The sequence below is a fragment of the Chlorocebus sabaeus genome, chromosome 22 (assembly GCF_047675955.1).
Source record: "Chlorocebus sabaeus isolate Y175 chromosome 22, mChlSab1.0.hap1, whole genome shotgun sequence".
Lineage (NCBI taxonomy): Eukaryota > Metazoa > Chordata > Mammalia > Primates > Cercopithecidae > Chlorocebus > Chlorocebus sabaeus.
Window position 1 is genome coordinate 45,490,506 of NC_132925.1, and position 18,760 is coordinate 45,509,265.

Consider the following 18,760-nt stretch of genomic DNA (forward strand, 5'->3'; position numbering starts at 1 on the left):
CCAGAATTCCCAATGTACTCTCTGAACCTGTCTGCCCACAGGTCCCACTTTTGCATAACAGAAGCATGAAATGCAGGTGTATCTGCTCTCCCTCCCTGGCACGCACCCTTCCTGAGAACAGAGCCCTTCTCACTGCTGCAATCTTGGGGATTCTCCATGGCTCCACTCCACAGATCAGTACTTACCGACTAGTATTTGCCAGCCTCCACCCTAAATGCCAGGGTACACTGTGAGCAGAACAAACACAGGTTATCAGATAGTCAAAAAAACAAAGAGAGAAAGAAATGATGATCTGTGACAAATGCTCTGAAGGAAACCCAGGGCATAACGAGGGCACAGAGCAGACCTGGCCACACGCACTCAGTCACTGTAAATGAATGAAGGAATGCCCATTTGTTCCCTTGTGCAGCAGTCTGTAATTCTCAGAGCTCTCTCACATTCTATCATTTTCACAACAGCCCTGGGATGTTCACAGGAACTACAGCATTCTGTTTTGCAAACGAAGAAAATGAACAGTTTTCCCAAGATCACACAGCAAGTTAGTGTCAAAGGCAGGCCAAGACCCTCAGCTTCTGGGCTGCCACTCCGGCCTGCCAACCCCATCGCTGTCTGTCACCCATGGTTAGGATCAGTTTGTTCAAACAGGAGATTGAACCGGCAGGAGGCAGAGAGAAATGGCCTGATTCTGAGAGAAGTGTTGCAGAAGGTTACTGGTTTAAAGGCATCACCTGGTTAAAGACAGAGTCTTCTAGGCTGGCCTAGTTTCTCTGGCTGCTCAAGGTCTGTTGTGGGATGCACATTCCCAAGGCACACAGCTGAGAAGACCCCAGACAGGTGATCACTTCCTTCAGGTGTCAGTACCTTTCAGTGTCATCATAGTTTTGGACATGGTCGAACATCATCGCACAACTTATACTCATACACAGTGAATCCTGGAACCATCCTCATCAGCACAGGAGATGCAGAAATAAACAACTATTTGCATACTCTCATATAGAAAGAGGTGTCTGATCAAGTAAGTTACAAAACATTACAAAAATGTTTCTCAAATCTGTTTAAAAATTGAGTGAGAGACCAGGCGCAGTGGCTCACGCCTGTAATCCCAGCACTTTGGGAGGCCGAGGCGGGCAGATCACCTGAGGTCAGGAGTTTGAGAGCAGCTTGATCAACATGGAGAAACCTCATCTTTACTAGTAATACAAAAATCAGCTGGGCATGGTGGCGCACGCCTGTAATCCCAGCAACTCGGGAGGCTGAGGCACCAGAATTGCTTGAACCCAGGAGGCGGAGGTTGCAGTGAGCTGAGATCATGCCATTGCACTCCAGCCTGGAAAACAAGAGCGAAACTCTGTCTCGAAAAAAAAAAAAAAAAAAAAAAAAATTGAGAAAGATACACACACACACACACACACACACACGTGCATGCACTGTGAAACATTCAGAAGGATATATACCAAAATGCTAACAGTAGTTGCCTTTGGGTGGTGGGTTCATAAGTAATCTTTATTTTATAATTTTCTGTCTATTCTGACAATTGTGATTATTTCCTTTTATAAATCAAGAAAAACTGTCATCAAAAGCAAATAATGTAATTATATAAGAAAAATGACTTTCCTGTGAAAACCTGAGAACAAAACATGTCAACACAGCTCACTGAGTTATAATCCAGAAAATCAAGAGTGTGGTTTTAAAAATAGCTCAGTAGCACAGCAGAAAAATCTGAGAGCTTGAACTAGATTCCAGCTACATGGAGCACCAGGTGGAAGCTGGGTCCGGCGGTTTCTGTGTGACCTCTGGGCCTCCGGTCCACCCCACAGCCCACAGCATGAACAAGTGGCACAAGATCAGTGGTGCTCACCCATCAGGGGCACCTGAGGGGCTTCTGCAACAGGCCGCCCAGACCCCGCAAAGGCCACAGGATCAGAACACCGAGGACCACTGATCTCTGCCCACCGCCTCGTTCTTACTGGGGTGTATTTTTAGGGGAGGGTCCACACAGCGTGGGCAGGGGCTTTGGAGTACATTTCTGACACTGCAGCAGGAACTGCTTGTTTACCAGGAGCAGTTTCCAACACAGCATCCAATTCATTTCTCAGGGTCACCCTGACCCTCGGCAGGTTCTCAGCCAGATGATCATTCTTACAGGCATGAATTCTTCCCCCATCTTGTTCAGATCTCACAGATCAGGTCAATTAAATTTTAAATAACTCTTAAGGTTCTTCTTTATTTTCTGCTTCTGATCTCGACTGGCAGAAACCACCCACGGGTGAAGATGAAAGACTTGTCCACCCCCTGCCAGGCTGGCCTGCTCACGCACTGTCTCCAAGCAGCCTCTCTTGCCTCCCCTGCAACACCTCCTCCTGGGGAAAGGGGATCTTCTTGGTCTCCCTCCACAGGGCCGCTCCCACCATTTGCTGGAGCACACAGCCCTCACTGCTATCAACGTTGACCCCAGCACCTGCTGTGTGAGCGGCATGAGGGCAGGGCTGTCTGCCTGGCACAGGGACACAGTATATGCTGCCTGAATGAGTGAATGAATGAATGAATGAATGAACTGCTGTGGCCCTCACTTGCCCAGGGCTGGGTGTCAAGGGTCCACCATACCCTTAACCCAAGGGTGAGACCCCCCTCCCTCACCAACGAGGTGAAGAGGAGGTGACCATAATTGGCTCACGAACAGATGGGCCCACCATGACTGAGGACACCTGGCCAGCTCTCCCTGCCTGCTCTTTGCTTGCTAACAAGCCCTAACAGTCAGCTGGGATGCAATTGCCAGTTGCTATCTCTCTTGGGCTCTGTCATCTCCTCCCACCCTAAAGGGCTGTTTTTGCCCCCATGACGAGACTACAGGCTGGTGTGAGTCTGGTGGGTGCTCCCTGGCACTCCTGCCACCTGGTCTGACTTACAAATTGGCTTGACAAGATGAGACCCCACAGACCCTCCCCTGCTCCCCATTAAAACAGTTAATACCACCCAATGCAAATTACAACAGGACCTTCAAGGAGGGAAACTTACTATGCAAGACTTAAACAGGGTATGTCAATCCCCCTGCTTCTCCTTTACACAGGGCAATTTGGCTCATTCCTAAATCTGGAGAGAACGAAAGGGTGCCTCCTGGTGGATTACCACCACCTTAATGCCGTGACCCTGTCCATTCAGACCCCACATCCAACACCGAATATTATAGAAATCACTGACTCCATCCAAATCAACTGGTACTTTGCTGCTATAGACTTGGTTAATACATTCTGTTCAGTGTCTATTTCACCAGCCTCTCAGACACAGTCGGCCTTCACCTCTAAAGGGACATTAGATACCTTTTCCAGGCTCCCCATGGGGACCTCCACAGCTCTGCCATCACACACAGTCATGTGGCCAAGGTCTCCCCTGCATCTGTCTTTCTCAGGAACACAGTTATATTACACTGACGATGCCTTCCTCCAGGCTCCTTTGACTCACTAATTAAGGGCATATAAGTAACTCACAAAGGCACTCACAACGAGAGCGGGGGCCATCACCCCACATGTGGTGTGAGGCCTGGCACCTTGGTTAAACGCCTGAAAATTATTTGGTAAACTGAGAGCCATTCCATCCCCAACACTGCAACAAAAGAGCTATTAACCCTCTCAGCATCCACAACATTAATACAAGTCTCTAACATCTTTCAGTTCCTTTTGCGTTCCGGACCTTTGGGTGCCTGTGACAATGATGACACCCAGTGGAGGTCCCTTTGCCACTTTCCTTTTGGGTTCTGGAAGCAACATATTTCTCATCTACAAATTTTACTTATGCCCATTTATGCTGTCATCTGCAAAGCAAGCAAACTCAAACGAGCCACTCCAACAAAAGGTTCCAAGATCTGCCCAAGTTAAAATCAGCAGTCACTCCTATTAGTGCCCCCAGAAACGCCTTCATGCAAGAGAGGGGCATTAGCAACCTCCCCGCAAGCCCTGGAGTCTACAAGCTGATGGCCATAAGTTGTCTAGGGGCTGTGGATCCAGGGAAATGCTCTCCTCCACCCTGTACTGTGCACCATCAGAGGAGCAGCTGCTGGACACATGCTGGGCTCTCCTGGAAGTACAAGTTCTCACAGACGCTGTGCCTGTGACCCTCCATTCCCACTACCCATTATGCCTTCACATGTGGCACCCCCAAGCTCAGTACAGCTACTGAGGTCTCCTTAAAAATGGAATGCAGCCAAACCTGGGCCCTCTGGCATATGCCACCTGCAGAAGGGGTGGTCTCCCTTGTCCTCAGTCCTTTGCCAGATGCCATGGTGCCAGAGGAGTCACCCCTCCCTGGGCCCCTTGACTACCCAAGGCCCTTGAGATGGGCTGGCCATTCATGGTGGGAGCTACAGGCTTCACGGAGGGTGCTGCCATGTAATATGTGAGGGAGCTCAGAGGAAGGCTGCTGCTTCCCATCTTAACCAGGAAGCCCCTGAGAAGGAGCAAACCTCCAAGGGTCAGCACAGTGGCCAAGCATCAGGCAATCAACAGCATGGGCACCCTGGCCTGCTGGCGCTCCCTCTGCACCTGTGCACAGGCTCTTGGCCCAGGGCCTCGAAGCTGCCCCACTTGGGGGTACAGAGCTCTGGGAATTTCCTGCCTCACTGACACACACAATATAGAACAGGGTAACAAATGCCTACACATACACTACAGCCACACACAAGGCCTCAGACAGTCACTCCTGATCCTCTCTAAGGTTCAGGCATGGCGACGGTGGCCAAGGCCCTCATTTCCTTCTTGAAATACAGAGCACCAGCTCTGCAGGAAGCACCCAGTGGAGCCCCTACTTCCCGGGTGGGTCACAGGCAGCCAGGGTTAGCAGGAGGCACATGGGGCCCTCAAAGAACTCTGATGAAGTGACAGGTGGCAAAGGGACCTCCACTGGGTGTCACCACTGTCACAGGCACTGATTAAGCCGGATCCAACCCCCCCTCCCCACCCCGGGGACACACACTCCCCATACCCAGGCCACCAAATCCCTTCCTGGACACAAAGCAGACACTTTTCACTTTTCAAGGGCACCACATGGCACTCTCTCTCCTGGCCAAGGGTCTACGCTGCTTCCTGGAGAGGCTCTTCTATTCCCTGGAAGTCTCAGTCACCATCAAGGCTTAAGCTGGCATCAAGGCATCAAGGGGTCAATGGTGGGGTAAGGCCTAAAACTCCAAAGTGCTGCCTTGATACCTGGAGAAAGCAAAGATGCTGTGAGTGGCGCATTCCCCTCCTGACTCTGCTCCTATGGACGAGGTTCTCAGCCCAAGAGCCTCCTTATCTCAGGGCGGGAACTGTCCCTCCACATCCCTGAGGAGCCCGCGTCAGTTTCTGCCACCCTGTGGAATTATGCAAATAGTCAGGCATGGAGGGCGGGTTTCCCACTCGCTTGTTATGACAAATCTTGCCCCAAACATCCCCTGCTGGCTCACTCTGCTCCCGAGTGGCCCTACAAGGTGTGCGACGTCCTCCTGCCCGGGTGATCGGTATGAGGACTGACAAATTGCCATGGTCCCCACCTGTCCAGAGCCAGGTATTGAGTGTCCACCATCCCCATAACCCTAGGGCAGGACCCCCGCATCCTCACCAGCAGAGTAAAGAGGAGGCAATCAAAACAGGCTGCCCTCACCTCTTCCTGCACTCCCAGCTTCTCTCTCTGCCCACACGGAATGCCCCTCCAGCCAGCCCTCTTGCCCTCCTGGCCTTTCTAGACTGCTCCGTGTCTCTGTAAGGCCACAGCCTGCCTGGAGACCCCCGTTCTTCCCAGCACATGCACACAATGTTCATCCCAGCCCACCCACGGAGCCCAGGACTGGATCAATATCTGGAGACTGCTGGCATTCCTGCCTGCTCCACGCATTCCAGTGAGGAGTCCTGGTGGAATTTCAGAAAGATTAACTTGGATGAGCTTGGCCTCATCAGGTAAACCCTTTAAAGGGAGCAGGCACTTCCTGAAGTCAGACAGGGATTTCACCCAAGGGAGGTGTCTCCACTGCTGCCTTTGAAGATGGTAGGGTCACATGGCAAGACACAGGAGTGGCCTGGAGAAGTGAAGTGCAGCCCCTGGCTGACAGCCAGCAAGGAAATGGATCCGCAGTCTTCAACCTCAGGGAGGAACACAGCACCAGGAGATGAGTTCTGAAGACAGGAATATGCTTAGAAGTACATGTTCCCCCAGAGCCTCATGAAGAGAACGCATCCTGGCCAACATGTGGATTTCAGCTGTTGAGATCCTGAGCAAAGATCCCAGCCACACCATACCTGCACTTTGCCTTACAGAACTATGAGCTAATCAATGCATGCAGTTTTAGGCTGCTAAATTTGTGGTAATTTGGAACACAGCAATAGAAAACTGACACATAAACCACATGTTGCCAAATCATCTGAGTTTTATAGAGGAACTGAATATAAGCACTGTAATGAAAAGCTTCCAGTTTTGAAATGTTTGCACCGAACTGAACACTAACCAGCCAACAAACCAATGCAGACCAGCATGACAGCTGTGTACATCCACTTTGAACCTCTCATATTTGCAATGGAAAGAAAGCAGACTTGTAGTAGAGAGTTTTTCTTCTTCATGGGAACACATACCTAGTCTCTAATATGTGCTGCCCTGTGCACGCACACGGGCAGATGGGCAGCTGTATAAAAAAAGCAGCTTCTGTTTCTAAGGAGGGCATAGGCTCAGAGCCTTAGAAGAAAGATGACTGAGACTGCATTTGAAAAAACGAACGCTCAGCAAAAAGCCACCAAAAGCAAAGTCAAAAGATAAATGGGGAAAACATAGGAAATATTTATAATTTACATCACAATGAAACAACCAATTTCCTTAATATATACAAAGCCCCTAGGTGTCAATAAGAGAACAGGAAAATACTCAATAGAAATATGAGCAAAGAATATAAATAGAAATACCAAGATCCTCAACCTCTCTCACTTGTAATAAGAAGCACAGATCACACTATAATGACGACAGCAGGCAGCAGCCCTTGAGGAAGGCCCCCGACCACCTCCTGGTACTGATGCTCTTAGCCAACTGCTTCACCTGGAATGTAGCTGAACCTGGTGACCTGATTCTCACCAACAGAAGCAAGGCCATGCCGCTTCTATGACTAGGTTACAGAGGACAGTGATGTCTGTCTCGTCAGCAGACTCTTTTTCCGTCTTGGACTGTACCCTGATGAGGCGGGCACCATGCTAGAGACGTCCACATGGAGAGGACCTGAGGGGGCCTCTGGACAACAGCAGTGAGGAACTGAGGCTCGCAGTCCAGTATCTGCCAGGAATGTCACCCTCTAAGTGAGCTGGGCTGGTGCCCCAGTCTCAGAAGAGACCATGAAGCAGAAAAGCCAGCTAAACTTCACCTGGATTCTTTACCCACAGTAACCATGAGATAATACATGCTATTATATGAAGCATGTGTGTATTATTGGGATACACACATGCTTAATATAATGCGTGAGTTTTGGGATAACTTGTTAGGCATCGAGAGAAATTAAATACAATGAAATGCAATTTCCAGCTAGCAGATTACTAAAGATCAAAAAGGCTGAAAAAACCTGTGTTGGTGAGTGTTGGGAACAAGCATTTCCCCGTGGTGTGGAGGAAGTACAACATTCTACCACAACGTGGGAGTTCAGTCAGGGTGGTGGGAAAAATTATAAAGATAGTTATAGGAAACAGTCACGCCGGGCGCGGTGGCTCAAGCCTGTAATCCCAGCACTTTGGGAGGCCGAGACGGGTGGATCACGAGGTCAGGAGATCGAGACCATCCTGGCTAACACGATGAAACCCCGTCTCTACTAAAAAATACAAAAAACTAGCCGGGCGATGTGGCGGACGCCTGTAGTCCCAGCTACTCGGGAGGCTGAGGCGGGAGAATGGCGTGAACCTGGGAGGCGGAGCTTGCAGTGAGCTGAGATCCGGCCACTGCACTCCAGCCTGGGCGACAGAGCGAGACTCCGTCTCAAAAAAAAAAAAAAAAAAAAAAAAAAAAAAAAAAAAAAAAAAGGAAACAGTCACAAACTTTCTTGGAAGGCTGGGGTGTTGCATAGCTTCAGTAAAAGATTTGGCTGAAGGCAGCCTAATCCTCTTTGAATTGATAGCAGAAGAGCAAATAACAAGGGAATGTGGGGGAGTTTATCTAAATAGCTTGTTTACTCGTGTGGTTCTAGGACAAACCTTTGATCATCTGTAGGACTGCTCTCTCTGGTGGAGGGCTACCAGATTAATTACCCACAGGTGTGCTGACTCAAAGCCTTTGTCATGTAATCTGTAGTAAATGAATACGAACTTCCGCTGGCTTATGGGGCCATGCTGCAGACTCAGAGCAGAGCCCCTTAGCTGAAGTGACAGGCAACATATCTGTGTTAATGTACGTGTCTCATCTGTCGCTGGGTCAGGGTCTGTGGGTTGGAACCCCGCACCACTAAGCAAATGATTTGGTGATCTCCATTAAAGCCACAAACGCACATGCTCTTTGCCCAGTAATTCTACTCGTAACAAGTTATCCTACCAATTTATTCAGAGATGTATAAAATGATTTATGTCAAGATGATTCACTGCAGCATTTTTTAAAGTGGTTATAGGCTAAATTATGTCCCTGCAAAAATTCATATGTTGAAGTCCTAGCACCCAGTACCTCAGAATGAGACTGTAATTAGAGACGCGGCCTTTAAGAGGTAATTAAATTAAAATGAGGTCATTACGGGGGTCCCTAACCCAATCTGACGGGTGTCATCTTAGGAAAAGGGACTAGGACAGAGACATGCACAGAGGAAAGATCACGTGAAGACACGGAGAGAAGGCAGCCATCTGCAAGCCAAAGACAGAGGCCGCAGGAGAAACCAGTGCTGCCAACGCCTTGATCTTGGACTTCCAGCCTCTAGAACTGTGCAAAAATAAATGTCTGTTGTTGAAGCCCCCTAGCGTGTGGGACTTTGTTATGGCAGCAGTAGTTGACTGACACAGTCAGTCAACTGTGTTAAACTTCAAAGTACATCAGAAGGGAAATGATTAAGTATGTTTTGTTCTACACCAATCATATGGGCTAATAAATTGTCTATTGAAGATTAACTTGGGTTAAATTTAGTCTCTGTCACCAGAGACTAAAAGAATCTTGCCCAATATACAGGAAAAAAAAATGGCTTTTTGAGAGGATTGCCCAACCACCTTTAAGCTCGACCTGACATGCAGCTGCCTACTCTATAGGTGACGTTTGGCAGTGTCCCCCTCCCCGTTCCCATTTAGTTCCCTCTTACCTGGAAATAGTCCAGAAGCATGCCGGCCCAGGACAGTCCCAGGCCTGCAAACATGAAGGGCACGGTCACCTGAAGGCCTATGGACCAGGCGGTCTCCCTGCTAGGCTCAGTCTCCAGTGGCTTGGGGGTCACACTTTGGCTCTCAGGGGCCCTGAGAGCTCCATCTTCTGAGGCTCCAGGGAGTCCTCCTGCGCTGAGGGAGTGAGGAAGCCCCAGCTCCCCTGGCTTGCCACAACTGTCCAGCCTCCGCTGCCGGGTCTCTGTCCCATCCATCTGGACACAGCTGGGTGCCTGGCAGCCCTACAGTGGGAGACACAAAGTTGTAGGGCTGAGTTCCTTTCTCCCATGGTGCTAACACCCAAGGAGCCTCAGGCACGTGTCCAGCCCCAGGCTGGTATGGTCCATCCAACCCGCAGCCTTCACTCAGCACCTGCTCCACCAGACTCCTGCACCCCAATTTACGATAGTTTGTTGTTTAATATGCACATGTGTGAGCACAAAACATACAGAAGAGCACAAACATATATGGGCTGAAGTCAGCAAAAAAGGGCCTCTGAAAATTCTCTCTTCTGTAAAAGCAACTTTAAAAAACAACAAAAACTATCAAAATCATTTTTTTCAGAACTCTTACTGATACCAAAGGCTCAAGGCATCCAGGAGTACCTAGTCAAGACTCTCAGCAAGAAAGATCACTTTGTAACATTCAAGATGCTGGTGACATTCTAACTTGCCTGGTCCCACTACCCTCCCCAGCTCTGCCCTGGCCTTGAAAATGGACAGCCCACAATTGCAGTGAGAGCCAGCAGCCTGGAGGGTATGACAAGGCTGGAGTTCTTTCAAGTCCCCATGCCCAAAGAATTATTTTTTGACCGATCTGGAGATCTCTGGAAGACCCCACTTAGAAGGCTGTCTGTATTTAACCCCACTTGGAGTTCACCTGGTACAAAATCTTTTACCCTGGGAGAAGTTAGTAGAAAACAATTACAGGCACAGTGGCTACTAGCTGGGGTGAACAACAGAATAATGAAAACATTTAAAGGAAAAGCTGAGGAAGGGGATGTCAACAGGGGTTTTGAAAAATTCCTGCACACTCTGGGAATCTATTAGATTGGTACAAAAGTAATTGCAATTTTTGTTATTACTTCTGATGGCAAAAACTGCAATTGCTTTCACACCAACCTGACAGCAGGCCACCAATACACAGTGCCACACTGGTGGCTAGGAACACACTCAGGAAATTCCTAGGAAGGCCCCAAGTTTGCACCTCCTGGACACTTTGCACAAGCAGCAGGTAAAGGCTGTGGAGGCTCTGGCGAGCACCGGACTGGATGTGCCCAGTGTGCACACAGAGCCCCTGAGTAAAGACTGGGAGGCACACTCATTCCTGGCACAGAGTTCCAGGCATGGAGTTCAAGGAAATCTGTAACTGGTCATCAGCTGGCACTGAGCAGAGATTTCCATGGCCACACACAACAGAGAATGGAGGATGTTTACAGGATTGGTCCAGAAAAATTACTATACAAACAACAAACAACAAGCAGCAACAGCAAATCCAGGGGAGGGGGGAATCTCATTTCCACACCTGTCATGTTATATACTGCTAAAGGTCTAGCTTTCAACAACAGAAATGAGACGTGCCAAGAAATAACAAAGTATGGCCCATTAAAAAAAATTAATAGTAACTGTCCCTGAAGGAGGCCAAAACTTTGAATTGGCTGTTTTAAATATGTTCCAAGAACTTAAGAAGCCATACTAGAAGAAGCAAAGGAAAGCTTCAGAATGATATCTACTCAAATACAGAATGCCAATAGAGATAAAAATTATTTTTAAAAATAACCAAATAGAAATGCACTAGTTTTAAAGTACGAGAGCTGGAATGTAAAATTCCCAAGAAGAGCTAACGGCTGATCTGAGCAGGGGGAATACGAAGAATCGCTGAACTGAAAGATAAATCAAGAGAGATTATTCAGTATGAAGAACGGAAATGAAAAGGAATAAAGAAAAAGAAACAGGACCTCCGAGAACTATGGAATAATATCAAGCATAACAATATAAATGTTGAAAAGGGGGAAGGCAGAAAGAATATTTGAAAAACAAAGGGCGAAAACTTTCCTGACTTCATAAAACATTAATTTCCACATCCAAAGAGCTCCACAAATTCCAAGTAGAATAAACTCTGAGAGAGCACACCAAGACCTGCCAAGAATCTTAGAAGCAGGAAGAGAGCAGCAACTCATCATGTACAAGGGATCCTCTAGAGCAGGGGTCCCCAACCCCTGTTGGGAACTGGGCCACACAGCAGAAGGTGAGCGGCTCCTGCCGAGCAGCACTGCCTAATTAGCTTCCCTCTCCTGTCAGATCAGCGGCAGCATCAGATCCTCATAGGAGCTCAAACTGTATTGTGAACTGCACAAGCAGGAGATGTAGGTTGTGTGCTCCTTATGAGGATCTAATGCCTGATGAAGAGGTGGAACAGTTTCATCCCCAAACCAGCGCCTCCCCTCTGCCCCAGTCCATCGAAAAATTGTCTTCCACAAAACCAGTCTCTGGTGGCAAAAAGGTTGGGGACCACTGCTCTATAAGATTAACAGCTCATTTTTGATCAGAAATAGAAGCCAGAAAGCAACAGGATCGCATCAAAGTGCTCAAAGAACAAAAGCTGTCACTTAAGAATTCTTAACTAGCAAAATTATCTTTTCAAAGTAAAGAATAAATTAAAGAGATTTTCGGATAAACAGACACAGGGCATTCGTCCCCAGCATACCTGCCCTAAAGGAAACACTAAAGGGAGTCTTTCAGGCCAAATTACCATCCTAGACTAAGGCTGGAATCCAAGACCTAGGCTTGAATCCACACAGAGAAAGGAAGAGCATCGGTAAAGGTAAACACCTAGACAGATTTTTTTTAAAGTATAAACACATTTTTGTTAGTAACTCTTTTTCCTCTTATCCAATTTAAAGACAACTATGTATATCAAGTTGGAATTAAGTTGTTCTTGATCCAAACAAGATTATTATAAACCAAGGTGCTGATTGTAACCCTCAGGGCAACCACTAAGAAAAAAAAATGTAAAAGAAATAACAAGTGAATAAAAGTGATACACTAGGGAAGATCTACTTCATACAAAACAACGTAGTAATGGGGAAACAGGGAAAAAAGACATTAGACATATAGAAAACAAATGGCAAAATGGCAGACACAAATCCCATCTTATCAATTATTACATTAAGTATATATGGATAGGTTGGAAGTAAAAGGATTTAAATAAATATACCATGCAAACAGTAATCAAAAGATAACTGGAGTGGCTTTAATACTATTAATAGTACCAGGCAAAATAGACATAAAGACAAGAATTCTTATTACAGACAAAGAAGGATATTTAATAATGATAAAACGGTCAATCTATCAAGAAGCTATAACAATTACAAACACACATATGCCTAACAACAAAGCCCCAAAATACACAAAGTAAAAGTGGCAGAATTGAAGAAAAAGACAATTCAATAATAATAGTTGGACATACCTCATTTCCAATAATTGATAAAGCAATTTGACAGAGTATCAACAAAAGAAAGAGGACTTCAACAACATTATAGACCAATTAGATCAAACACATCTATACAAAACACTCCGTGCAACAATAGCAGAATACTTAATCTTATCAACTACACATGGAACATTCTGCAGGCTTGATCTATCTTAGGAACAATAACTTCAATAATTTAAGACTGAAATCATACAAAATATGTTTTCCAACCACAACAAAATAAAATTAGAAATCAATAACAGAAGGAAATTTGGGAAATTCATAAATATGCAGAAATTAAACAACATACTCTCTCTTTTTTTTTTTTTTTTTTGGAGACAGGGTCTCTTTCTGGCACCCAGGCTGGAGTGCAGTGGTGTGATCACAGCTCACTGCAGCTTAGACCTCCGGGGCTCATGCAATCCTCCCATCTCAGCCCTCCAAGTAGCTGGGACTACAGGTGTGCGCCACCGCAACCAGCTAACTTTTAAAATTTTTGTAGAGATGGGACATCACTGTGTTGCTCAAGCTGGTCTCGAACTCCTGATCTCAAGTGATCTGCTCACCTTGGCCTCCCAAAGTGCTAGGATTATAGGCATGAGCCACCAAGCCCAGCCCATACTCTTAAATAACTAATGAGTAAAAGACAAAAATCACAAAAGAAATTAGAGATTTCTTTGAGATGAATGAAAATGAAAATACAACATACCAAAAAACTATGGCATGTGTTAATGTAGTGCTTAGAGGGAAGTTTATAGCTATAAATATCCATTTCTTTAAAAAGAACAAATTAATAAATCAATCTTCCACCTTCAGATGAAAAAGAGGAGCAAACTAAACCCAAAAAAAGGAGAAGGCAGGAATTATACAGATTAAATTGGTAATAAATGAAAGAGAATTGTAAGACAAAACAAAAAAAACCCCAGCAAAACCAAAAGTTGGGTCCTTGAAGTGATCGACAAAAGTGACAATCCTTTAGAGAGACTGATGAAGAAAAAAAGAGAGAAGGCTCAAATAGTTAAATTAGGAATGAAAGAGGAAACATCATGACCTAAACTAAACATAACTATAAGAGAATATATGATTAATTATAAGCCAACAAATTGGAAAAGCCACCAGTCAGAGTGGCTATTACTAAAAAGTCAAAAAATAACAGATGCCGGTGAGGTTGTAGACAAAAGGGAATGCTTATACACTGCTTGTGGGAATGTAAATTAGTTCAACCATTGTGGAAAGCAGTGGGGATGATTCCTCAAAGAGCTTAAAACAGAAGTACCATTCAACCCAGCAATCCCATTATTGGGTGTATACCCAAAGAAATATAAATCATACTACCATAAAGACACATGCACAGATATGTTCATCACAGCGCTATTCACAATAGCAGAGACATAAAATCAGCCTAATGCCTATCAACAGAAGACTGAATAAAGAATATGTAGTACATATGCCCATGGAATGCTATGCAGCCATGAAAAAACGAGATCATGTCCTCTGCAGCAACATGGATGGAACTGGAGGCCATAATCCTAAGCAACCTAATGTAGAAACAGAAACCAAATACCACATGTTCCACTTATAAGTGAGAGCCACACATTGGGTACACATGCATATAAAGAAGGGAACAAGAGACACCATGGTCTACTTGAGAATGGAGGGTGAGAGGAGAAAGAAGATCAAAAAACTACCTATCTGGCCAGTTGCCGTGGCTCATGCCTATAATCCCAGCACTTTGGGAGGCTGAAGCAAGCAGATTGCTTGAGCTTAGGAGTTGAAGACCAGCTTAGACAAGATGGTGAAACCCCACCACTATAAAAAATACAAAAATCAGCCAATCATGGTGGAGTGTACCTGTAGTCCCAGCTACTTGGAAGGCTGAGGCAGGAGGATTGCTTGAGCATGGGAGGCAGAGGTTGCAGTGAGCCATGACTGCACCACTGTACTCCGGCCTGGGTGGCAGAGCAAGACCCTCTCTCAAAAAAAAAAAAAACCCAAAACACTACTTATTAGGTACTATGTTTATTACCTGGGTGACAAGATAATCTGTACACCAAACCCCCATGACACCTAATTTATAACAAATATGGATATATACCCCTGAACCTAAAATAAAAGTTAAAAAATAAATAAAGCTAAAAAAAGTAGAAAACCTAGATGAAATGTACAAATTCCTAGAAACACACAAACGAGTAAGACTGACTCATGAAGAAATAAAAAATATTAATAGATCTACAATTAAAAGAGATTTAATTGGTAACCAAAAAATTTCCCACAAAGAAAAGCTTAAGACTGGATGGCTTCATTAGAGAAGTCTACAAAGCATTAAAAAAAAAAAAATAACAGCAATCCTTCATAAACTCTCAACAACAAATTGGAGAAGGGAACACTTCCCAACTGTTTGTCAGAGACCAGTATAAAGACAACCCAAGAAAGCTACAGACCAATGAGTGTTACGAATACAGACACAAAATCCCCAGCAAAATACTAATAAACTCAAGCCACTAGTACATACAAAGACTTACAATATAACCAAGTGGGATTTATTTCAGGAATGCAAAGTTGGTTCAACATATGAAAATCAATGTAATACACCAAATTAATACAATAATAGGTAGAAAACAGTTCAACAGACACAGTAAAAGCATTTGGCAACATCCAACACTCTTTCATGATAAAAACACTTTAAAAAGTTAGCTTTGGGTTTCTCATAGATGCCCTTAGTCAGGATGAGGACATTCCCTTCTATTCCTAGACATTAAGATGAGAATTCTTACCACAGACAAAGAAACATATTTGATAATGATAAGAGGAATAGAAGGGAATGTCCTCATCCTGATTAAAGGCATCTGTGAGAAATCCAAAGCTAACTATACTTAGCGAGAGTCTGAAAGCTTTCCCAATAAGATTAGGAACAAGACACGAATCCCTGTTTTTGCCAATTGTATTAAACACTGTACTTGAGGTTCTAGCCAGCAGAGTTCAGCAAGAAAAAGAAATAAGAGGTATCCAGCTTGAAAAGGAAGAAGTAAAACTACCCCTGTTTACAGATGACATAATCTTATACATAAAAAACCATAAGGGATCGACATACACACAAACTATTACAGCCAGTAAACAAGTTCAGCAAGGTGTAGGACTGGAGGACACAGGTCAATACACGAAAGTCAGTTTGTTTGTTTTGTTGTTGTTTGGGTTTTTGGGTTGTTTGGTTGTTTTTGTTGTTGTTTTGAGACAGGTTCTCACTCTGTCACCCAGGCTGGAGTGGAGTGGTACGATCATAACTCACTACACCTTCAACTTCCTAGGCTCAAGTAATCCTCCCACCTCAGCCTCCTGAGTAGCTGGGACTACAGGCATGTGCCACCATGCTTGGCTAATTTTTAAAATTTTTTGTAGACAGGGTCTTGCTACGTTACCCAGGCTGGTCTCAAATTCCTGAGCTCAAGCGATCCTCCCACCTCAGCCTCCTGAGCAGCTGGGACTACAGGTATATGCTATCATGCTCAGCTTTTTTTTTTTTTTTTTTTTTTTTTTTTTTAAAAAAAAAGAAACGAGGTCTTGCTATGCTGCTCAGACTGGTCTCAAATTCCTAGGCTCAAGTGATCCTCCTGCCTGAGCCTCCCAAAGTGCTGGGATTACAGCTGTGAGCCACTGTACCCATCCAGTTTTATTTTTATACTCTAATAATGAATAATCTAAAAGTAAATAAACAATTGCATTTGCAATAGAAATGCAAGAAATGAAGAAAACTTCAGAACAAATTTAACAAATGAAGTGCAAAACTTGTACCCTGAAAACTACAAAACATTGATCTCCAGGTTTAATACAATCCCTATTCAAATTCCAGTAGTCTGTTTTTTTTTTTCTTTTTCTTTCTTCTTTTTTGGAGAAAATGACAAGGTGATTCTAAAATGCAAATGGAAGTGCAAGGGAACAGAAAATCCTAAACAATTCTGAAAAAGAAGAATGAAGTTGGAGAACACAGACTTCCTAATTTCAAAACTTATTGTAAAACTTGGTATTGGCAAAGAATAGAAATATAGATTAATAGAACATAGCTGAGAGTCTATAAATAAATTCATGCATCTATGGCCAATGGATTTCTGACAAAGATATAAAAACTATTCACTGGGGGAAAGAGTAGTCTCTTCAACGAATGGTGCTGGACAACTGAATATTCACATGCAAAAGAATGAATTTGAACCCCTACCTCAAACCACATACAAAAACTAACTCAAAATGGCTTAAAGAATTAAACATAAGAGCTAAAACACTTAGAATGAAATACAGGTATAAATCTCAGGGACTTTGGATTAGGCAACAGTTTCTTAGATGTGATATCTGAAGTACAAGCAACCAAAGAAAAAATTCCCAAATTGGATTTCATAAAAATTTGGAAGTTGCGTTTCAAAGAACACTCTCAAGAAAGTAAAGACAATCCACAAAATGTGCAAGTATTTGCCATTATATTAATGAGGGTTTAGTATCCCAAATACATAAAGAATACTTACAATTCAACAATAAAAAGACACACCAATTTAAATGACAAAGGAATTGAACAGACATTTCTCCAAAGATGTACAATGGCCAATAAGCACACGAAATGATGGCGTCACTTAACATTAAAAGTGCTCAGCTTCACTGTTAGAAAAATGCAAATCAAAACCACACTAAGATACCACCTGACATAATGTTGTCAAGGTTCATCCATGTTGTTGCATGAATCAGTACTTCATTCCTTTTTACAGATGGGTAATATTCCATTGTATGGACATATCCTATTTTGCTTAACCACCAATGAGTGACAGACATTTGGGTTATTTCCACTTTGGGGCTACTACAACTAATACTCCTATTATTCATGTACAAGTCTTTGTATGAATATGAGTCTTCTGTTCGACCGAACTGTACATTTAAAAGGGGTGAATTTTATGGTATGAAATTTATATCACAATAAAAAATTATGAATCATTTATGAGATATTATTAAAGCAAGAACCCTTACACTCCCACTAAGTTCAAGAAGCAAAGCATGACCAGCCTCTCCACTCTGAGCCCCTCTCTGATAACTCATCCCTCCCTACCAGAGGTGACACTAGCCTTCCTCTGGGGATGACCATTCCTCGGTCTGTTTTATTTTTCCTTTAGTTTTACAATGTGTGCAGCCCTAAGTGTTACAGCTGAGTTTTGCCTACTTTGTGATTTAGATCAACAAAGTAACACTCCACAGATTCTTTTCATGTCCAGTTTCTTTCACTTGACATTAGGTTTCTGAGATTCAGCCATGCTGCTGAATCTATTTTATTGCTGTAGAAAACGGAACTGTATGACTGCCCCACAATCTCTTCATCTATTCTACAATCAATAAACCACCTCAGCCGCCTTTCCTTTCCAAAATGAAAATAACGGGATTTTTTTTCTAATTACAAAAGTGACATGTGTTAATAAAAAATATAATTTAGACAATACAAAATAATATAATGAGGCTGGGCATGGTGGCTCACGCCTGTAATCCCAGCACTTTGGGAGGCTGAGGCCAGGGGATCACTTGAGGCTAGGAGTTTGAGACCAGCTTGGCCAACATGGTGAGACCCCATCTCTATCAAAAAATACAAAAAATTAGCCAGGTGTGGTGCTGCACACCTGTAGTCCCAGCTACTTGGGAGGCTGAGGGAGGAGAATCACTTGAACCTGGGAGGCGGAAGCTGCAGTGAGCCGAGATCACACCACTGCACTCCAGACCTAGGGGACAGAGCGAGACTCTGTCTCAAAAATAAATAAATAATAATATAACGTGGTTTAAAAATCACTGACAATTTCACTATTCCAAAATAATCAGTGCAAGTCTAGTGTATATCCTTCCAATGTTTACACACAGACACAGGTCCACACACTCACTGTGTTTTTTTTTTTTAATCCATGTTCTAGATCCTGGATTTTTAAAATTTGATAGAATGTATACATCTCTGG

At 44.1% G+C, this 18,760-nt stretch overlaps 1 protein-coding gene across 3 annotated transcripts in view; it reads right to left on the minus strand.

The window, feature by feature from the left end:
* SLC41A3 (solute carrier family 41 member 3) overlaps positions 1-18,760 on the minus strand; it is an 80,411-nt gene that overhangs the window by 54,996 nt on the left and 6,655 nt on the right. For all 3 annotated transcript variants that reach the window (XM_007985526.3, XM_007985523.3, XM_007985524.3), the window contains exon 2: positions 9,263-9,562. In XM_007985526.3, the coding sequence (XP_007983717.1) occupies positions 9,263-9,535 (273 nt within the window). In that variant the 5' untranslated portion in view covers positions 9,536-9,562. The remainder of the gene's footprint in view (positions 1-9,262; positions 9,563-18,760) is intronic.